The following is a 23,591-nucleotide window of genomic DNA, read 5'->3' as shown; positions in this document are numbered from 1 at the left end:
AAGAACCAATTCCAAACAGTCAATGTTTGGACAATCAATCAATCAATGAGGAATGAAATAGGTACGACGTGTTAAAGGCTTGCGTTACCTACCCTTCACTACCGGCAAAGGGAGGGAGAATATTCCTATTCTTCCCCGTTTGCAGGCAGAGAAGATCCTTAAGAGAACCAACTTCGAACAATTCAATGCTCGATTCAATCAATCAATCAATGGGGAGAAAAATAGGTATGACGGATTACAATGGGGACAAAAGTCTGCATTACCTATCCTTCACTATCTGCAAAGACTAAACAGAGTATGGCGACTCTGTGCTTGTTTGCAAATAGAGAATCTCTCAGAAGCAATCAATAAGTAATACTAGTATTTTCAAACAATCAATCAATCAATTTCGCAACTCGTCGTGTGTCACGACCTTACCCGGACCGGACCATGTGGACAGTTCTTCGCCTTCCTTTTTCCAGCGCCCGATCGTTCTCTTTCTCCATGTTTTTACCGCAGCATTCCTGTGGGCTTCCAGTCAGGACAATAGGTCACTTGAGAGAGGTCCGTTCGGAATCGGTGAAGTTCATTCAATCGGCAGCCGGACGAGGGCCCTCTCAAGGCAGGTATACTCCAATCATTTAGATGTTCACCCCATCGTCTGGACCTCTCTTACCGGACCTTATGTCGCTGATGGACCCCGCGTTGGGACGCCAATTGTGGAAAAGTCAGCCCATATCGCACCCAATGCCCAGGCTGCTGGTGCAGGGCGACTCTTCGTTTCCATCTTGAATAATTACCAAATAAAGAGACGGGCGCTGAAGGCAGGAAAACAAGAACAGAGTTTATTACTCCAGAGGAGAGCATGTCATTTGGGACACTCGCATAGCGTCTTCGGGAGGTGCTCTAACAAGTTTCTCTGAGGCTTCGCCTTTTATACACAGGTTCGTGGCACATAGGCATCCTTTTATTACAATCAATACATTGTGTAGTATGAAGGTATTCCAACACGTGGCTACAGTAGGGGCCCTTATCCTTCATGCAATGGGAGGGGGCTGTCACGCAGCTGAGAGTTCTGCTGATTCCATTGGAATGTGTGTGCCTGATCGAATCTCAGGGGGCGGGGTGGTCATGATCAATAGTGGCTTCTTTCAAGAGAGACGAGTGCATACAGTAGTGGGCAATAAACTGCATCCTCAGGCTAAGGGATGACCAGCGGTCCGTGCAAACAATTAGGTTCAGAGGAAGAGGTCATCACAGGAGGAGTATTCATGGAGGGACAGGAGGTGTTGGTCAGGCGCGGGGTGCGATTCTCAGAGACAGAGTCATGCGGGAGGGGAGGGCTCATGACTCGTGCATGTGAGAGCGGGGGCGGTCAGGGTGCATGGGGAAACTTGCAGGGTCAGGGAATTGTGCCGATGATCGATCGTGAACCAGGAGACCATGATACCTAAAATGGCTGTCGTGTACGTGTGTGCATGGGTCTATGCTAGCGGGATGACACAGTCAGTGTTTTAGCGATATCCGTTCTGCTTACAACAAGGGGTACAGTGAACACAAAATGAACGCCGCTTATGTACATACACATTGCCATTTTCAACACCTTCACTTACTCTCTCACCCACCTTTTCACAATATTTATGAGCTGAGCCTTTGTAAGCAGCGTTGCAGACAGAAGAGACTCATCAGGAACTCACCCCTCGCTGTAGTTACTAAAGCAAAGGGAGGCGTTTAAGATGCCCCTGCACATAGTCAATCTGAAACCTTGGAAGTCATGAGTCATGCATGATGCACAGTGCCAGGCCCTGAGGTGTCTGTGACATGCTGTTGTTTCCAGGGCTTTAAGTGGGATGACAAAACTGAGGGGTCTCTCCAAAGGGGGTGTTCAATGTAATTATGGGCGTAGCTTAAAACACCTAAGCTACAAATTTGTGCTTAGCATAGTGTGCCGCCCGACTGGTATTTTGCTGCTTCTGTCATTGCGTTCAGATATATAATACAGCAAGTAATGTTACACCTACAACAAGCCAGAACTATAGGTTTTGTCAATGGTTGTTAGTTGCATAAAATAGAAAAGCTGCAACCATGACTTCCTTGAATGTAATATTGAAAATGCATCAGTTCTAAAATGACACCGAGAAAGAACTATAACCCTTTTTTTATAAAACGTCTTGCACGGGGGGACGGGGGGGCGGCTAAGGTGAAGATTGTGCGCTTTCAAAACATCACCTGGCCCCCACAGCCAGACCCATTCTTCCTCGCCCACTGTGCCCTGAATGTGAGGGGCTGTGGGCGAGGTGTTAAGACTATCACTGTTTCCCAGGCGGCGTGGGCCCCAGGGGGGCCATGGTGAAAATGGCTCAAAAGGCCTGAGAAACACCTGGCCCCCAGGGAGGCCGATTCTTGTAAACAATCACCCCCTCCCCAGCCACCCTCAGCGTGATTGCTTTGCAGGGCAGGGGGTGCAGTAGAGGCCATAGCTGATAATCGCTGTATGGCCTGCACAGTGAAGCGCTTTCATTTCTGTCTCTGTCTCCGTGCTGTGGCCCGTTTTTTTTCTCCCATTTCCCAGTCGACAGAGAGCAGACAGCAGAGAGCACTCTCTGTGGACTGGGAAAGGGGAGAAAAAAAACGGCCCACAGAGGGCACTGAAACAGCGGCCCTTCGGCCGATTCCCGAATGCCCGCAGTGCCAATCCGCCCCTGCCCGGGGGGCGCAATGGGTATTTGCACCCACTTTTGTTGCCCGGGACACTGTGGTATTACAGAAAGGGCCGCTGACAATTGTGCGTCCCCTTCTGTAATACTGAAAGCGCTGGTGCACATATACACTTACACTTTGCCTTTCTTCTACCATACTAACATGATCTGAAGTTAATTTACCACGTGTTAAGATGGGCAGTACATGTTGCTTGAACACATGTTAACCACACCATTAAAATACATAAAAGCACTTTATTTATTCCACTTGTTTCAGAGCAATGACATATTGATTCTTTTCTTTAATGGTGTGGGAGAAAAATGGTATACCCCAAAATCTGAACCCCCACCCTTAATATACCTCAATCAGAGTTACCACATTTCTTTGAGTCGTAGATGGTGTTAAACCTCAATTTCATGAGGCAATGTATGCTTAAGGCACTGCCCAAAGCATCAAAAATCAGAAACATACAATTCATTAAGTCAATGATTTGGGTCACGCAATGTTATTACAGAATTTAAGAATAAAGGGATACAGAGTCATTGCAATGCAAACTTATACAGAGTATTAAAAAATCAAAAATATTTAAAGTCCCAAATAGGCAGCAAAATGAGGAAATAAATGGACAGTATCCCTAGTGTTATTCAGGAAAGCTGTGGCTCACCCCCAAAATCAAGGGGGTTTTATACATTGTTTCTGAATATGAAATTGCAGAGACCCCATTCTCACTGTAGTGTGAGGAAATGTAGCATTTCATTAGAAAATCGGAGCATATGAAAAAAAAACATCACATTGCCTGAATATTGAAGCACTAACCCACTATATGACTATTTATTCAGCACCTTCTATGCTAATGTCATCCTTAGATTCTAGAACATCAGTGGCTGGTCCTCCACTAAGGCTGAGGAGTGTCGCCCCAAAGGAAAAGTAAAATGATAATAACACCATTTTATTATTATTTTATCTTTCCGTTCTGGCTCTGTAGGTTCAGGGTGGGGCAGGGCTGGGTTGCCCACAGAGCAGAGAGAGGAATGATGGGCACTTTCTAGGTGCACATGACAGTTTAGCCCACCGTCTTGGGCCAGACAAACAGTCATACGCACTTAGCATGTTCTCCACCTGGGTGTATTGCACAGCCTGGGTGGAGAACATGCACAAGCTCCCACTCCCTGTCTGAGCGCAGAACCACAACACTCAGACCAAACACGGCGCTGCTGTCATGCTAGTTACAGCAGCACCATGATTGACTACCGGAGACTTTGAGCCTGTGTGCCTCCTGTTTCCTACGTCGGACGGAGGAGATGCAGCAGTCAACAGGTAAGTGGATGTTTCTTTTTTTAATTCTTTTCATTTAACCCCCTGCCCCATCACTGCTGCCCCTAAGCAGCTGCTACTGTAGAACACAACTATATGCATGAAGAATAATACATATGTGATCGAGTGGAGAGCAATGAACCAACTGAAGGACCTTGTAAATGTTTCAAATCATGGCAGAACAGGGTAAAGTTAATCGAGAGCAGAATAGCAAGTACAGTGGAAATAAACCATTACATCTCAGCTTGACTGGGTGCTGCAGAGTTTGCGAGGAGAGAAGTTGGGGGCAGGGGGAGTCAGAGGGAGGGAGAACAGGATGAGTGACAGAGATGACTTCCATCTTGGACAAGTTGCCGTTTACACCAAAAATGTGGTCTATTTAGTATACATCAGAAAACTCACTTCTGCACATTATAGAAACTTTGGGGCTCATTACGATGTCGGTCGGACAAGCGTCTGACCGACATTGCAGTGAACGTGGAACCGCCTGACTAGTAGTCAGCGGTTCCACTTTCGGTAATCCAATGCGACCACCAGCAAGGTGGTCGGAAATATGCCTTTTCCAATTGCAGCTTGTGTTAAGGCCTGAAAATGGGCCGTAGCCCAAGCTGCAATTAAAAAAGGCATATTTTACACATCCATGCACCTTGTGCCAGGGACCAAGTGGTGCCTGGCACACTGCACGTGGATGTGTGGTGGGCAACTCACCACATGTGCCCCCCGGGACCCCATTGCAGAGGCCCAAAGTCCCTTTCGGTCTGCCATTTCAAGACAGTTGAAACGCCATGAAAAGGCATGAAAAGGCAGAGGCAAACAGGCATTGTAACCCCTTAGGTTGTGCCTGAGCAGGACTGCCCCTACTGTAGGGATTATTGTCCATCCGCTGCACTGACGGGAAAAGCAGCGGATGATCCCTCTGCCCAATGCCTCTGACCCCTGGATCAGAATCCAGCGGCCGGAACCGAAATCCACTAGCAAAACTTTCCATACGTGTCAATGTGTTATGTTTTACTTCATTATGTACTGTAGTTAATTCAACCTTTATGAAGTCATATCCCACCAGAGAAAGGAAACACAATGACAGTCCAACTAAGATCATTAGTATCATTAATAAGATGATCGAGTTAATCATTTTGCAGCATATAAGCCATTTTCCATTGAAACTAAAATTTCAGGGTTATCGTGGAACAATTTTCTTTTAAAAAAATAGTACACTTTTATTCTTATTTCTTTGAAAACAACCATCAAAAATCAAAATAAAACTGTTAGAGAAAGTTCTCTTTTCATTGTAGTTCATGCTCTTCAAAGATTTTTTTAATTCTTTTTAGATTTCTCAAAACAATTTTGAACAGTCCGTTTTTCATTTCTTTAACAGTGTTTAAGATTTTTCAAGGCAGTTCTTCTTCTTCAGGATCGCTATCAAAGTGTATTGGCAATAATATATTGGACTGTAGATCTTTGTCTGTCTCTTCTTCTGCTTTCTATTCGAAGGTTTCTTTCTTGCTAGTCTTTTAGCAGCTGGAGATTCACTTTCAGTATTTTCGTAATCAATTTCAATGACTTCATTTTCTTCATTAATTGGTTTTAGTCTCTTGTTCTGCCAGTGCTTTCTTTTACAGGTTCCTTTCAGTGACTTGTTTACTTCAGCTATTTCTCCTTTACCAGTGACTATGCTGAATCCACACACTGAAGAACTTCAATCAGAAACAGTAGCATGATTCACTGTGAACTGCTTTCTTCCTCTGGGAGTTCTTTTGACTGAGTGAGGCCAGGGTGTATAAATTTCAGCACATATGTTTACCCTCAATATCTGGCAAATATCAAAGTATAGGTAAATGTCACAAACTTTTCACTAACTTTGTCAACGGACTCAGCTTGGAATGTCACTAGAAAGTCTAAGAAAGGAAAGAAGCAGTAAAGGGCCAATTAACCTCTGAAGTGCAGCTGTCGGCCAATACCTGACATGCACACTACCACCTCTCTTTTGGCCGACACTGGGGTAGCTTACAAAGGACCCTCTGGTGCTCTGCACCTGAGGGATCCTTTATTTGTATTACTTCCTCAGGCTGCTCAGGAAGAGCTTCGCAAGCAGGCTGATTTAAACATTGTTTTTACTGCAGTGACGTAAGGTGCGCAGTGCACACTGACGTCATTGCAGTGAAAGTGAAAGTAAAACAAGCCAATGGGCTAGTTTTACTTTCAAAGAATCAGTGTTCGGCGTATGTCTCAGCCCCCCCAGTACTGAGTCTCCTGGTAGAAGTATCGCTGGAAAGGGGAGAATCTCCCCTTTCCAATTGTACCTATACCAAATGAATCCCTGCTTTGCGATTGCCAAGCAGGGATCCATCCACTAGCCACCCGGGGTAGGCAGAGCCGCCCTTGGGCAAGGTCTTATGCTCCCCTGTAGCAATTATTATATTTCAGTCTTTGTGCCTCCCTGGGGATAGCCCAATAGACACCAGGGTTTTAAAAAAATATAGGGGTGGGTGCTGTGCACCATGGGCATAGCCATGCCCCCATCCCTACTAAATGGGGCAATAGTCTTTTGGCCCTCCGAACTGCCCCCTGGGGGACAGAAAGCCCGCTAGACACCAGGGATTTATTTAAAATAAAACTATTGGGCAGGGGATGCCTAGCATGGGCATGGCAATGCCCCTACCCCAATTAAATGGGGCAACAATCTTTTTACCCCTGATCAAACCTAGATCAATGAGGCCTTTGTGAGGGGACTCCCATTGACCTCAGTTTAATCCGTCCCTGTCCCAGCACTAGGCCGAAGTTCACAAGTGGTTATCAGCACAAGTGGGGAAATGCTGGTTGGTACGAATTTTGTGGATTCAAGATGATTCCCGAAGTTTCAATCACAGAAATGTAAGGAAATACGGGGTTTCAGGCAAAGTTTGGGGTTTGCAGGGCATTGTTGGTAAGAAAACCTTGTGGGATCCATTCAAAGCACTCCACTCTGGACTCCTCTAGTTGTCCTGTATTAAAAAATATGCAGGTTTGCTAGGGTTCCCTAGGTGCGGCCTGAGCTAAGGTCCAAAATCCACAGCCACCCACAATGGAAAGAAAGGGCCAGTTTTCAGTGGAAAAATGTGATGTATCCATTGCATTTTGGGCTGTTTCCTTTTTCAGGCACTATGCCTACCCACACAAGTTAGGTACCTTTTTAATTGGAAGACTTAGGGGAATGCTGGATGGGAGGAAGTTTATGGCTCCCGCAGATTCCAGAACTTTCCATCATAGAAATGTGAGGGAAATGTGTTTTTTTTGGTCAAAGTTTGAGATTTGCAAGGGATTCTGAATGAAAAAAAATTTGTGAGAGCCACACAAGTCACCCCACCTTGAATTTTCCCAAATATCTAGTTTAAAAAACGTCGCAAGTTTGCTAGGTTTCCCAAAGTGCCACTGGAGTTTAGGCCCAAATCCATAGCTACCCACTTTGCTAAAAACGGATCATGTTTGAGTGGAAAAATGTGATGTATTCAAGTTGCGTTTTGGGCTATTTCCTGCTGCTGGCTCTAGGCCTAGCCACATACGTGAGGTGCCATTTGTATCAGATGCCTTAGGGGAATGCTGAGTTGAAGGAAGTTTGTGGCTCCCTTCAGATTCCATAAGTTTACTCATTACACTCACTAATCTAGCCCTGATGTCCCCCAGCAAACTCTGTTCTGCAGTCTCTATGTAGGTTTGTTCTAAGTCCCCCAGTTCCGCCTCCAACCACGATAAACGTACCTGAATCGAGCATAGTACATCTGCACATTTGGAGATGGAAGCCCTCCAAATGAAGGCTAGGAAAACTTCACAGATAGTAGCAAACTTTTCAACAGGTCCTATAATGACATGAAAATATTCAGCAATCGCTTGCACAAGCTCTTCGCAGAACGCAGCGTCCAGAAAGTAGTACTGCGGAAACTGGAAGGCAAATGCAGGTGTCCGCAATTTGTCCACTTAAAAAATTAGCAGTACAGGGGAATGGTCAGAATATGTATGCGGTAGCTGCTCACAGACTCCGAGACATGTTCTGTACCACAGAATAATGAGTATAACCCTTATCTGCGGGGAACCTATGTCGCCAAACATCCAGCAGCATGTACTGATCAGCGATATTGAGAGCATGGGCCGCATCTGAGGACCACAGAGGTGGAACCCAGGAATGATCCCTGCCGGGGCGTAAAACGGAATTAGAATTGACGCCCCAAATCTGAGGCAGCTCAACATACTGAGCAACCCTGGCTTGCAAAGTATAGTAAAACATTCGGGTCGTCATAATTTGGGCCATACACACCAATTAGTAAAGCAGCAAATTGGTCTTGGTAACAACACACCTCCACACAGCGCCCACAAGGATCTATATAAACTTCCGAATCTTGATACGAGAGCCGCGCCGGACCCATATCAGCAAACCATGGGCATGCACAGTGAAACCCACCGCGTAACAAGCACCCCTCTTGTGTCTCTGTGGGATCAACCCACTCTCGGGGACCAGATGCGTTTCCTGAAGAATGGCAACATCAAGGCTATGACGGGTTAGATACATTACTACTTTGTAAACTTTTCTGCAGTCGTTCAACCCCCTGACATTCCAAGTAAGACATTTCAGTAGTAAGGGGCACTTGGGGTCAACATCCTAATCCACAGTACTCTCATCTATAGCCGCACCGCTCAATCTTCACATACCTAGCACATTTTGGACCACGCTTCACAGTCCGCACTGGCCAGTGCATAATGAACAGTTGTAAAAAACCAGCCCACCCACACTGTGCTCCCCAGTAAACAAGACATTTATGCACTACCCACCCCACACCCAACGTGCACCCAAAGAACAGGACCCCAAGAGGAACCATGTGGTGCACACGTGCGGACAGGTTGTGCTTGCAGAACTTGCCTACAATACAATGGCTCACGGGGCCATATTGTAAGTATAGATTGTGCTGAAATGACAGTAACAAAAATCTATTATGAAATCACATATCACCACCACTCATTCATCTTCACGAGACACAGCTGACATTCAATGACGACACCACAATAGAAGACCTGCAGGACCCTTCACCGGCCACAGTAATAACATGCAGACAATAACAGTGGGGAACAGCAGATAATACCGGCAGCTACCAAGGCTATCACCTGCAGTTATCTGGCCACCAAGAAGACTCATCCACAATGAAAAACTTTGCAGCAAGGGGAAAACAACAGGATCAAAATATGAAATAATAAAACAATAAAGGCTCTAGTCCTGCTCCTCTGAGTCCTATGTAGTCTCTGGCAACCTTCTTCCACCACCGAGACCCATAAATGAGCATGGTAGAGCATTGCATAATCCAAGTTCAGTTCCTGTAGTTTGCAATTAGCTGGAATAAACTGTCTCTCTGCCTCCTGGACCTTTGTGAAATATGGGAAAATGGGAAGTTCAGCACCCTCATGAAGGAGTACCTGCAGCTCCCGGTACTGGCCAAGCACCACATTCAGATCTCTATAGATCAACAGTCTTGCAATGATAGGGTGAGGTTTTGCTCTCAGATGAGGCACAAGGGAGCGATGAGTGTATTCTACCACAAAAGTGTCTGAGAATGTCTATCCCCCCATTATATTGATAAATAATTGTTCCACATATCTGTCATTGTTCCCTATGTTCATAGATTCAGCCAAACCTACAATACAGAGATTGTTCCGATGAGATTGAGCTTCCATCTTGACCTGTAGGAAGGAGAGCACCTTCTCCAGGTGTTTCTGGGATGCTGAGGCAGTAACTTGTTAATCCTCTCTGTGTGCTTGTCCAAGCGCTCCCACATCCTATCCATCCAGAAGGTGAGGGCGAAAATCTTGCAGTCAATTTTAGTAAGGCTGCGTTGCATGTCAGTCAATGTTTGGCACAGTTTGCCTCCCATCTCTAGCCCTGGGGCATCCTGACAAGCATCAGAGGCCCTCGTCTCGAGGCCTGGGCATTCTCTGTAGGTCGAACTGTAGCTTGCTCTGTGTTTTATCTGTTTTACCCATTATAGTCAGCGGCCCCTCTGGCTGCACCAATGAGCATCCCGAGCAAAGTAGTCGCCCCCAACAAACTGCCCCAGGAAAAGGCAAGCAGTGTCACAGGGTGCCCCACACTGTATTTAATGCCTAAGGAGACTTGCAGGATTAAACAGCTGGTGTCAATACAGGTGGACAATGTGGTACCACACGGACCCCAGAACTGCAACTACTGTTGCAATCATTCTGCACACTGCTCCGGCCAGCACCCAGGGCCCGCAGACTCATAGAAACAGTGGAGGTAGGCCAAATTACCACAGGATCAGGTAGTCAAAAATGTAAAGATTTGCCATACTGCGTGAGTTGCGGCCCCCACACGTCACCTCCAACAAGACCAATTACTGTGGGGTTCTACCAGGGGCCCGGCAGCGTCCAATGCCTCTGTAGCACAATCATGGCTTTCGACAGAAAGTTCAGAAGGCCACGCGACTCCAGCCGTTGTCTCCGCTGGACAAGCATACCCTCGGGGGCAAGGCCACCGCATCTCCCCCGGTGCAGCATCAGGGTAAGCACAACACTGGGATGAGCTCCCAGGCCTAATCCAGTGCAGCCTCTGTATGATGGACACCTCAGCATCACTCTGCGGCAGTGTCACAACAAGTCTTGCTGGTGGCCCGCGGGCCCCGGGCAGATGCAGGCAAGTCCCCGTATGGTCCTAGCGGAACTACCTTCAGGCTCCGTGGCCCTCTCCAGGCCTCAGCCAGGAGGCAGGAAGCTAAATACTGGCTTCAAGCTATCCATTTTACAGTGGGATTTTGGTGGCAATGTCAGCACCGTCCTCGCCGAAACTGAAGGAGGCAAACACGTTGCGAAAATGATCAGCTTAGGCGCATGAAGGATAGTTGTGCGGCCGTAGGAGCTGTCCTAAATAGTGGCCCTCTTCAGGCCGGGCAAGCTCCACCGCCCATTTGTCTACAAAAGATTTACTTTCATTTTGAGTTGCTTGCTTTACAGCTGCCCTTAGGAATTGGAATTTGCCTAATCGGCTGCCATCCTTGTGCTTGAAAGTGGCCCTTCAACTGCTGGTCGGACCGCCATAAATGCTTGCAGGCAGCACACCGCACAGTACCACTGATCCTCAATTCAGTGTAGCCATGTTATACTCCCTTTGCCGGCCTGATCTGTCTTTGATCGTCTCAGCCGTATCTCTAACTGAGTTGTTTTGGGTGTTATAACGCTTGCCTGCACGCAACTCCCGGCCGCACCCTTCCTACTGGGGAACACCAGCTCGCTGAGGCGGAATGCCCCAAAAAAGACTGTGGAGAAAGCTGCCCTGAACAGGAGGAGTTCAAATGCATTCCTTGTTATGTCTACCAGTGCGTCCATCAGGCGGGCCAGTTTTATGAAATCTATTGGTCGCCTGCTGTCTTTTCTTGTGCCCTCCGCATGCTTCCACCCTCTCATGGCTGCCTTGACTTAATGGGATGCTGCCGAGTCCTGGCCTGACGCCAGCTTTGTGAAGTGTGCCACTGCTGACAGGTGTGTCTGCGCCCAGGGCCTGGATTTTTTACAGTTGAAAGCCCACTGTATGAATTTCTCAACTGCTCTGCCTGTTGCACCCACATCCCCCAGGTTCTGGATGCCCCTATCTGCATCACTGTCCCCACATACTTCTTGTATGGCTTGATTGCTTCTGGGGCGAGGGCTTGGTTCACCAAGACTGACAGGTCTACCCCACCAGGTCCCACAGTTGCACAAGGAAAGAGGTCATGTCCTGCTACACCCCTGGGGCCAGCTGCCTGAATTTGTCCATTTGTGCTCTTGATAGGGCGTCCGCCACCTCGTTCTCCACATCTGGTACGTGTCGCGCTCTCAGGTCTATGTTGCCATCTAACTGTAATTTAACCAGGTGGCGCATTAGTCTCAGTATATTTGGGCACCTTGCTGATCCTTTATTTATTGTTTGTACAACCCCTTTGTTATCAGACCATATTGTCAACTTCATATTGCGCAGCTCGGGCTTCCAAATAGTCAGGGCCACTATGAAGAGGGAATAGCTCAAGGAATGTAATATTACCAGTGATGCCTAGCCTGTGCCATTTGCTGGGCCATTGCCCTCCGCACCATTTGTTGTCTAGGATGGCCCCAAAGCCTGAGCTGCCTGCGGCATCTGTTTGCTTGTCACCCATCCTTCTCTCCAAATTAGCACCCCATTGAAGTTCTCCAAAAATGTGTCCCACATTAGCAGGTCCCGCTTGACTCCCGCCCCCAGCCTGACATGGTGGTGTTTAAGTGTCATTCCTGCTGTCAGCTGGGTTAAATGCCTAGCGAACACCCTGCCTACTTGGATTACCCTGGCTGCAAAATTGAGCTTGCCTATCAATCTCTGGAGCTCCTTGAGTGTTGCCTTCTCGCGCCCACAGAGGCTCCTGATGTCCTCCCTAAACTCTCTTAATTTTTCTTTAGGGAGTCTTGAGGTACCTGCTACTGAGTCAAGCTCTATCCCTAGGAATGTGATGATTGTTGCTGGGCCCACCATTTTTTGAGCTGCCAGGGGGATTCCCAGCTCCTCAGCTAACTCCTGAAAAGCTGCCAGGGTGCGGCTGCACTAATCTGATGCGGCGGGGCCTGTGAACAGGAAATCATATAAGAAGTGGAGTTTCGTACCTGCGCGGTGCCTGGCATGGAGCGCCCATTTGAGGAATGTGCTAAATATCTCAAAGTATGCGCAGGACACTGAGCTACCCATGGTCATGGCTTTGTCGAAATACAGCCCCCCCCCACTGGAAGCCTAAAAGTTGAAAACTCGAAGGGTGGACTGGCAGAAGGCGGAACACGGATTCTATGTCTGCTTTCGCCATAAGGGCCCCATGTCCAGCTGTCCTGACCAGGTCAATGGCATCATCCACTGTTGCATAACCCACGGAGCAGGCCTCTGCGCTGATTCCATCATTAACGGATGACCCTTCAGGAAGTGACAGATGATGAATTAGGCGGAACTGGCCCGGCTCCTTTTTGGGTACTACTCCTAATGGTGAAATCACTAGCCCTCTGTGCATGTGCCGTAGCAGGAGGCCCACTATTCTGCCTAATGCTTCTCCTTTTCCAATTTCTTGGTGACCACCCCTGGGTGTTGGAGTGCCAATTTCAAATTGTTTGCACCGCCCAGAGGTGGGGTGCCAGTGAAAGGTATGATAAAACCTTCTTCGAAACCTTGTACTAATACTGCTGCATCTGCCCTATTGTGGTACGTGTTTGCTAGCTTGCGCAATTGTAGTGTGTTGATGGGGGATCTGGCTAGCCTGTAGTGATGAATTTCTTTCTGACCCCTGTGCATTCTTTGTTTGTATTACTGCTTTTTCTTCTTCTCTTTCTTATCTCTCCCGTGCTCCCTTCTGCGCTTGCACCCTGAAGCTGGATGTCCTCCGCCACACCCGGAGCAAATGTGTTGGAATTTGCATGAGGACCCCCAAGTGCAGTCGTTGGATTCATATTTACAGCATATGGCTGCCCCCCCCATGGTAGTGAGGCCTTCCACGTGCTGTGTGATCTGCCTTTGTGGAAGCTTCTGCCCCTCCCTTTGTGGAAAGAGCCTCAAAAGGCTGCTCGCTCCTCCCTGCCAATGTCTTGGTCTTCTTAGCTATCATCATCTTGTGAATGGACACATCCTCCTCATTCCATTCCATCTCAGTGTATGTTTGCATCTTCAGGCGAAAACCCTTATCATATTCTAGCCATGCGTCCCCCGGGAATTGCCTTTGTGCGTTATGTATGTTGGCTTCAGAGAGCCATAGGTCAGCAGCGCAGCGCGGGAATTTCTCCACAATTATGCATGCCATTATCCTGAACGCATCTAGCCAATTATCGAAGTTCCTTTCCTTCCTTTCTTTCCTCCTTTCCCTTCTATCCTCATCCTTTTTGTCACAGACTGTCAGGTCCAGCCGTCCAAATGTATTTCTAGCAATTTAAAAATGTCTATGAATTCCTTTTTCCATATTCTCTCCTTGACTGACAACGGTATCAGACTTGCTAGCCCTGTGGCCCTAGTTGTCAAGGACGCCGGACCTGGGGAAGGCTGTACGTATGACTGCTGCGCTGGGGGGGCACTGGGCGGGCACCTCGCTGGGCTGCCCCATCCTGCTACTGGTGACCCCAGTTCCACCTGTGCCTCTTGCGCGCCCTGGCCCCTCAAGCGTGCTTGGTGTGCTAACCCCTGGTCTATCAAGTTCCATGGTAGCCCTGATCCCTCCCCCTCTGCTTGGTCGCTTGCACTTCCTAAACCCTGTGTGGTCAGCCCTTTCAGCAGTAGTGGTGCCATTATTTTGATGCATTCTTGTACAATTGAATTGATATGCTCACCACTCGTAGCTGCGGTATCAATCCTGATGCTTGGTCCTGCCGTCGCCGGGCTGTCTGCAGGCGGGAGGCCTTTCTTCTTCTGCTGTGCCTTCTTGGGTGCTGCTGCCCCCGCCAGCTTGGCTGGGGCCCTTCTTTGTCGTTTTGGCTCAGGTCCCGCAGTCTCCTCCAGTTGCTGGCTACTCGTTCCTTCCGCAGCGTCCAGCAACATGTGCGGCTGCAGCCACTCAGTCCTGTGTATCTCAGATGCCGCCTAGATTTGCCTCGGCAATTCCCCCAGGTCTCCCCTTTGACTCGCTTGCTTGCTGGAGGTTGCAGGTGCTTTCTGGCTGCTTTAAAAACAGGGCGGGGTGCAGCCGCCTACTCTATGCACCAAGTTTTTGTCCTCCGCTGTTACTGATGCCGGTTTACACTAGTCTGTGGCACTTGCTGGTTGCTGGCGCTCCCTATCTGCTTTAATAACAAGGCTGGGTGCAGCCGCCTACCGTATGCACCAACTTTGTCTCTTTGCGCTATGACTGGTACCATGTTCCACCAGTCTGTAGTCACCGTGCAGGGTGCTGCTGCTCTGACTAACTCTGCTCGTTAGCATATATGCACCAAAATAGCCAATGTGCGCTGTTCTGTTGCGGGTCCTGCAGGGGCGATGTTCCGGCCCCGAAGGGCTCTCCGCTACGAGCCACTGTCTCGCTGGAAAGCGCTGCCGGATGCCGATGCCGGTTGCTGCGCTAATTGGCCCGCCCCCTCGATTCTCGCTGCAGCTGGTGCCTCCGCTTACACTCGGGCTCTAAAACTCCCGTCTTGCTGTGGCCCCCGTTTGCCTGGGCTTGCCACCACAGTCAAGGAAACCGGGGAGAGGGGCTGACCCGCTGCACTCCCGATATTCGGCTCAGCTGATTTAGCGGTCGGGCCGCTGCTCCGATTTCCGCTTCGGTGAGCCTTGCCACGGCCCCTCCTCTTGCGGATGTCTTCCAGGGAATGTGCCCGCCTTGGTTTGCACTCGCAGGGGGAGCTCCGCACAATATCCTCGGCTCAGCCGGATTGTCGTTTACAGCAGCGGATGATTAGTTTTGTGGCTCGGACTGATGCCCGGGCAGAGCTTCGCCTTGATAATCCGATATGCCCGATGCCCGAGCAGAGCTTCGCTTTGATAATTCAGGTATGCTCCCAAGATTCCTTTGTGTGCCGCTGCTGTTCCCCTGCTTCTCCATAAGAGCTGGTGCGGGGAGTGGCGCTTACATGCCCCATTTTTCATGTTCCTGCCTAGCTGGCAGCCTCTTCCTATTGGGGGTTTGTACCCCGCCTCACCCCTAGCGGATGGGGGGCTGGTGCCCACTTGGCGGTGACAGCAGTGGGCACGGGGCATTTTCCCGCTTCTGGGGCGCGTCAGGGTGCCCAGAACCAGTTTCTTCCGGGTGCTCGGCACTGGTTATGGCGCCAGCCCTTGAGGCCCGATATGGGGGCGGCCTCTGCGAACATGAGCTATATATGTGCCCCATTAATAACACACATTGGAAGAACTAACCAAAGTCCTTCAAATAAGAGTTCGCCTTTAAACCACAACTAATCTGAAATTCAAGTTTTTTCACTTCTTTGCCTCTCAGCCGCCTGTGGTTCACTTACACACTCTTTCTAATAATTATCTACCTCCATCTCTCCTCTCCATTGTTCCTTGGATACTACTTATTTGAAAAAAAAAATCTTCTTCATTTAACTCGGTGACTGCCTAAGGGTTTCTCAAGGGTGCAACTGAAGGGTATGTGAGCTGACTCTATGTGGCATCTTATGTTTATATATCAGTCTAGTTCTTTAAATTGTTTGAAACGCAGAAAAGCATATGGCAATATCTTAAATTGTAGAGTGGTGACGCAGACTTGAAATACTAGCTCCAAACCAGTATGTGTCGAGTCCGATAAGGCTCTCCAACACCCATCCTCTTTCCCATTTGCAACACTAAAATTCCTCTCCAGAAGGACATATGATCATCTTATATAGTAATGCACCTATTGAAGTTAAACATTAAAGAAAGCTCAATACAAAGCTGCTATGACCTTCAGTCCACCTTCCTTCTGCCAGCAATATAACCTCCACACAATAGAGTAAAGGAGCAAGAGAATTCCTGATAAGGAGACTCTGAATTCACAATCACAATGGCTCATAACTAACTACACATTTGAGCGTTTTCACAAGGATCCCACACAGATCAGAGATAATCTGACAGCTTTGGCCATCAGTGGGGCTGATTTGCAAAGTCATTTGCACCTGTAGGTTCAGCATATGTGTTCAAATGGACCTTTAATGAGAGGACATCCACTTTTGTGATTCACTAAATGTACGATTTCAGTAGTAAAAAGATTTCATCAGACATACTTTTTGCATGAGTAAATCTCTCAGTACGGGTTGTGGGCATTCAGCCACCCTCATGCCATAAAACGTCTGTGAAGACCTTGAAATGTACTTGCTTCTGGGTATTCTCAGACTTATCAAACAGTGCATTCACAATCTGGAAACAATCGAATATTTACTACTGCCAAGAGCAGTAGTAAATCCATTTCAACGCAGATAGGAATGAGAAGGAGACACAACATTGATGGGAGTATAGGAGGAGTTCTCGTTTTTTTTTTTGGCTGTAGAGAAAGTAATTAAATATGATAACGTTCAAGTGCACTCATGCAAGATATGGTCACGTGCGTAATTGCACACTGTGTACATTTATATTTGTAAAATCACCTGTGACTGGTGTAGCTCCCCAGGCATACATCTGAAATGTTTGCGAATTTAAACAGAAATCTGAAATTTAGCCAAAAGGAAGATGAAACCTTTGCCATCAAATTTCTGATACTTTTGGGGGCCCAGACATAGTTGTTTCATATTGAAGGGGAAATATGTGGTATTTATAGGAACAAATACAAAAACATGTGTTAATGTTGCAATCCTGGGGTTCAGGTGGCATCATAAAGCTGAAGTTCAAAGGCTGAGTGGTTTGTAAATGTCACCAGAGCTACAATATGTCAACATAGGACCATATTACATTTTACCTTTGATGTATTTTTTATAGTGCATGTTTATTTTGAAGTATCTAGCATAATAAATATTTTTGAAACATCAGAACCTTTGTTTAAAATGTCAAGTGAAACATGGGCCACACCGTTTCTAAGAAGAGAACAAAACTTGGCATCTGTAGGATGGAGAGATTGTTGAGGCTGTTCTTTTCAAGTTGCAACTAATAGTGTCCACTGACTGAATTTAGAATGCTTAGGTTTTGTTTAGCTTTCATGAATAGAGGTTAAGCAATGGGCAACGCCACTGGAATAATGTGATTCTGTGTGTATGGCATTTATTGAATCATATGAATTTTCCACGCTTGCACATGATCTGCCAAACAATTTGCAGATTTCAACACATATTCGTAGCTCAAACAGAACGAAATAACACTGCCAGACTATGCGCTGCAAAATTCTGTATAATTTTCTTTTTCTTGCTGCATAAAGTTGATCTTGCTTCATAATTTCCATTGCCACAATCCTATTGACCCTGACAATGGTCAAGTTCTGCAGAGTGGCGTGTGTTTTGCCAATATAATGATGAAACCCATATTTCATAGGGGACTGTGACAAATGCATCATATTGTACGGGTTCCTGTTAATGTTAAGCCTGAGATCCGTGACCTGAGGCAGCAATCCAAGCAATGTCACCAAAGGGCAGTAGGCACAACAGGAGATCATGTACTAAAGACTAAAGATAGGAAGAACAGGGACCAGGGAAGATTAGGGGCTGATAATTATCTGGTTTTTTTTTATAGTTAAGAAAGAACAGATTTCTTGAACTTATGCTAATGGTAATTAGCTGGCGCGGTGGAGGAGACTACAGAGCACAGAAAACAATTGAGAGCAGAGGGGGAGCTACGTATGGAAGACAGCAATATGAGGCTGTCAGGAGCAAAAGCGTATAGGCATAACACAACCAGTAATTAGCGGTGCCATGGACATAAAGCACAACCATTGCACAAGCAGTAGAGAGAAAGAGCAATATAAGGAGGAAGGAGCGTATGCAGGAGGCTTTAGACTTTCAGGTGCAGATCTACTTCGAGGAGCCAGTTCTTATGGATATTCCAAACTCTGGGCGTTGCCAGAGAAGGATCTGAGAAGCATGTGCGTCTTCTTGGAATGCAGAGTGGATATATGTCCGTTAACTTTGCAACAAAGAGAATGAGATCCTACTAAAAAGGAAAGACTGTGTGTGAGATATTTAGAGCTTGGAGGTTTGGGGCTGTAAAAGTGAGGTACACAGCATAGTGTGATTCAGTGGGGATCAATTTGCGGTAAGCAAGTGCAGGGGTAGAATGTTCAAGCTTTTTGTGTAAGTGTTGATTGGAGGCTTTTAGCACTGCTTGGAGGAAGAACACATCAGAATGCTGGAGTGGTTTCCAATTTTTATCTGTTGTTTTATTTGAAATTATTTTTTCTCTCTTGCAGTACAACAATGCAACATCCGATGCATGAACGGTGGGTCTTGCATGGAAGATCAGTGTCAGTGCCAGAAAGGATACGTGGGAACACACTGCGGACAACGTAAGGCCGGATTGTTAACTTTTAGGGTATCTCACCCCTAATGTGTTGTTAAATCAACCTAATGAATATACCCTTTCTGCCAGCAGAGAATGTAGGTCTTCTTCTGTCTGTAGTTTTGTGGGAAAAAGATTCCAGCCTGTTATCTTTCATTTGCACACATTGACATGTGCTATTTAATGATAATTAAATATCAATAAAAAGATATCAATAAAAAGATTTATTTAACGAGCACCGGAAAAATTGCAAGGAAATTACTTGACAGACAATCAATGCAGTAATGAAAACATTCTTATAAAGTATAAACATGTAAGCTGAAGAGAACACTTTACGGCATCTGATTCGGCCATAGATTACTGTATATAGATCCTTTCTCAATAAATTACATAGGCAAGTTTTAATATATTTCAACCACTATACCTGTAATAAAAGCCATCCTCTGTTGACATAGCCTATACCATTTTTTAATGCTACCTGGACAGTGGGAGGACTGCCAGTCTTCAACTTAGTGGTGACCACTGCTTACAAGCTTAGTCCAGTGATAAAGCTTGCCACCAATTGGTGAGTCCTCTTGCTCCTATGCCTGACCTCTATTTGGACCTCTCTCAGAGGTGCACACCAGGAGGTCTGTTTCAGAATATACTTACTTTTAATGCCTTACTGGATTACATGTTTTTTATGATCATACTTATAAATGAATGCAGTGGCAAAAAAAACAAATGTATGCTTTCTGTTACTGCAAACATATACAACCGCAATATAATACAGCTTAAAAAAATGTAAAAAGATGTTCAGTTTCCTCACTTATATTTCATTCTCCACGCTTCTACCCAGTCAATCGACACCATTGCAGGGCTTAGCAGGAGGAGGTGCGGCTTTGGCTGGATGTTTGGTGGCTCTTCGCCGGCCTCTACTTTGGGGGTGTGGCGTATTGGTGACAGTGAGTCTGGATTTTGCATCCTCCCCCATAGCCGATGGTGGGAGGGCTGCAGCTTGATTTACAGCAGAAGGTGAAGTGGCCTAGTCTTGCCCGGGGAGCAAACCCACGTCTCCAAATGTCTTACACACATGTCTTTTTGCATGTTGATGTGTCTCGATGGAGAACTTGATACAAGTGGCATTGCAGGGGTGTCATTGACCCTAATGTAAACAAGGATATTGAGCTCCACACACTCTGCTTCTGTGGACATTATGATCATATTTGGGGTTCTTTGCCCTCCCTCCCACACTACAGGGCCACTGTCCCACTGATATTGCGGAATTGTTGTTTATCATGCCCTGGTCAGATGTTGACAGGGGCAATGTCATGGGTGCTCCGCTTGACTGGCTTCCTCACATTCTGCTGCCCTTCCTCATTTTGCAGATAATGGGGAATCATTTTTGGATTCAGCCTATTATCTTTTACTATTATTTTACCCCGTGCTATGAAAGCACGGTGTCCTTTCTGGGATCAGCAACTGATCACCATCCTCTGCATATGATGAAATAGGGGCCTTTTTTATGGCTTGCAAGCAGGGCTGTTTTTATGTTCCTTTTCCTTGTTTAATATTTGTGCCCGCTAAATGGCATTTGGTGGTATGTGTTTCCTTGTGCGTCAGCTGAGCGTCTATCCCTGTGCATTGCTCGTGTGCTTGTGGCTACGGTCACTTGACTGTCATTCTCAAGTGACCAACTGTCACCATAGTGGATTCACATTCCCTGTCTGGAAAATGAGTATTGAAGTGGAACTGTGAAATTATCGATCAGTAGGTCACAAAAATGGAGGCAACAAACAGTTGTCTGTCTTTCAATGCTTTCTGTTGCAGTCTTGGTACCCTTGAATTTTGCTCCTTATAATTGGGGTCTGATTAAGGGTATGCAAAATGTTTATTAACACCTGCAACATTCAGAACATATGTGCATTTTGTGTTAAGTGAACTTTACAAAATTCTGTGAATTTATGGGTGCAATATTTCCCTCAGTTTATGGCAACAAGGGTGCGCTAGGAATAACATATCACACAGGAGTGCGATTCAGCCAGAAAGGTCGTGTGGAAGACATTTTATCCTTGGTTCACTCTATTTTCCAGTGCCTTGCTTGTCTTTGAACATGAGGTAGCCCCTGTGTTATTTTTTCGTATGAGATACCTTAAAATCTGTTTTTTAAAATGTTACACAATTTTCATAGTTGCATAAATATTTTGACATTTAGCAGAAATATGAGAAAACATGAAACACACATTGTCCCCTATCCCTTGCTCTGGTCCAGTGTTGCTTTTTTGTCTAGCACTCCTACTCCTTTGGATGCACATTGTATGAGTCTCCTAGAGGGCTGTTTTCCTTGATTTGCTTTTGGCCCGTGTGTCTGTTTTCTTGTTCTTGCATTGATAATGTTCCCAGACTTCTGGTACCCATTGGTTTTGAACCATTTCCATACATGGAGTACAGGCTGTCCAGGTGAGGTTTTTTTTATTTCTATTTCGTGCATCATCCTGTGTCTATTGTAGTGTACTGCCCTGACTACCATCTGCAGTTTAGCAGGTTTCTCAAACTGACCACTCTAATGTGACTCATTTACCTTTCTTTAGCCTTTCTTTCTTTTCCCTCACATCCACTGGTTGTGGACCCTGTTCTTCAGTCATTCGGTTAGGACTAGTAGTGGGCTTTCCTGCAACACTTGCTTTATCCTTCTTGACCTACTATTAGGTGCTCTGCACTTGTCTCCGGTTGTACTCTGTTATCTTTATATGACTTTTTCTGATGCTCGGCCTACTGTATTTCCCCTTTCCTCCTGTTCTTGTCCCTGATATGTGGGGCTGTTACCTACTGTAGTTTGTGGGACAGTGCAATGTCACCTTCCGATCTTCTTGCTCCATCATAGGATGTCCCTGCTTGGCTATCAACTGCTGTAGGCGCTGGTCTCTTGTCTATGTGGCTTGGTTGAGGTTAGTACTTCTTGTGCTTCTTGTGAAGCTCCCTGTGTGGATCCATTGATGGTGCTTTGGGAAGGGCATCTGTTGTTCTGTATGCATCTTTGCACTTTTCTGCGTCCGTGATAGTCACCGAAGCTTCAGTCGTCTCTTGGGGATGCTTCTAAATTGTAGCCTTGACGTCCACGGTTCCATTGTTCTCCATAATTGGATGTTCTCTAAACTTCAATATTAGGATCTTGACCTGCAGAAGTTGTCTTGTGGGCTGTTGTGCCATTTCTGGGGTGTTTTAGGATTTGCTCCTGTCGCTGCTGTCCTCTGAAGCTGGGCTGAACTTTCAGTGCTTTCATTTTCTCTTTTGAGTGTGTGGCTGATGCTGGATTTGCTGGCATTCTCGTTGCTGTTGTATATTGGGATAAAGTACCTATGTGCTATGCGGCTTTAGTGTCCGGTACTGTCCTGGGATTCTGCAAAGCAGGACACAGTTACTCCTCAGTATACTTAGTGCCCACCCTGCCCGCTATGATGGGTTCTCGGGTTCATCCTCTACAGGTTCCCTGTTTAGGACATCAGGCAGTCCGACAGCTGCTTCGGACTTGTCTTACACTGTTCTTAATGTGCATTGGATCTTGGTGACCACTAGCTTTCTTTTGGCAGCGGGTGATCACCGTTGTCTTGGTTGTTTGTAATCTTGTGTTTGCCCATCCTTTTAAGTATGAGGTTTATTTTTCTTTGGTACATGCTTCAACCTGTTTCCTGTTTTGAGGCGCATCCTCATTTAAAAAAAATAATAATAAACAGAATGAAGAAGGGAGGGATGTGTAGGTAATGTTTCAGTACACATGGCAATCCTCACTACACCTAGTTTTCTCATCCTTATTCCAGTCTTGTCTTCATGCCAACCCATACTGCTTCTAGTATGTCTTCGATGGTGATATTAAAGTAAAAGTCTCTCTGCTCACTGGATGCTATGGAAAAGGGGCTTTTTTGGGGGAGGTGATATGGCTCAGTTTTGTAGTGAAAGGAACAAGGAAGGGAACATTCGAAGTAAAGAGAATTACCTTATGTAATTACCCCATGCACCTAGGGGTGCCGTGACTGAGGTCACGGCACCCCTAGCTCAATCCACATAAGGTGAGTTTGGATCACACCAGCATATCAAAAGTGAGACAGAACATGCAAACAATATGGATTTGAGCAGGCCCGCAAATTACTTCTGTTTGTCCTTAGACATTTCATCGGACTTCTGGTTTTGATCCCACTTTCTAAACGTGCAACAACTGTTTTTGAATATTGTTCTTTATAGTTTTTTTTCTTCAAACAAGGCCCAAGCCTTGAAACAACGACAATCCCCACCCAGGCTGTAAATTTAAGGAGCGGGTTGTTTCTGGTGAACCGCAATCACCAGGTGATACATTGAAATGAAGCTCAGTTTGATAGATGCTGATAAGAAACGCAAACTTTGCCACATTTCTAGATAGCAGCGCTGCTTCGCCTGTGTGATATAGGGGCCCGTTGACGTGCGGTTTATTGCGTGCATTTTTCAGCTTACAGTCTCCTGGGATGCTGGGCTGTTCTGTTGAAATTAATAGGATGTTGTGCAGTTCTCCCCATCAGCCGTGGAAAAGAGAGCTGGAAAAGAGCCCAGAAATGTGGAAAACGGGGGTCTCTTCTTGCGGCTGGTAGGCCAGGCTGCGAAGACAGGGAACTGTCAGTGTGTGGGGGAGGGGGACTGCCGTGCGAGCGCCAGTCAGTCTTCTGACAGCAAGACTAATGCATGGAGACAGACTGTTCAC

General features: G+C 46.5%; 1 protein-coding gene across 1 annotated transcript in view; it reads left to right on the top strand.

The window, feature by feature from the left end:
- Nucleotides 1-23,591, top strand: part of FBN2 (fibrillin 2) — a 1,174,837-nt gene that overhangs the window by 213,726 nt on the left and 937,520 nt on the right. Inside the window, exon 4 of the mRNA XM_078675609.1 lies at nt 18,795-18,890. Coding sequence (XP_078531735.1) covers nt 18,795-18,890 — 96 coding nt within the window. The remainder of the gene's footprint in view (nt 1-18,794; nt 18,891-23,591) is intronic.

The sequence above is a fragment of the Lissotriton helveticus genome, chromosome 2_1 (assembly GCF_964261635.1).
Source record: "Lissotriton helveticus chromosome 2_1, aLisHel1.1, whole genome shotgun sequence".
Classification (NCBI taxonomy): Eukaryota; Metazoa; Chordata; class Amphibia; order Caudata; family Salamandridae; genus Lissotriton; species Lissotriton helveticus.
Note: the sequence above shows the minus strand (reverse complement) of the source record. Positions and strands in the feature narration are given on the sequence as shown.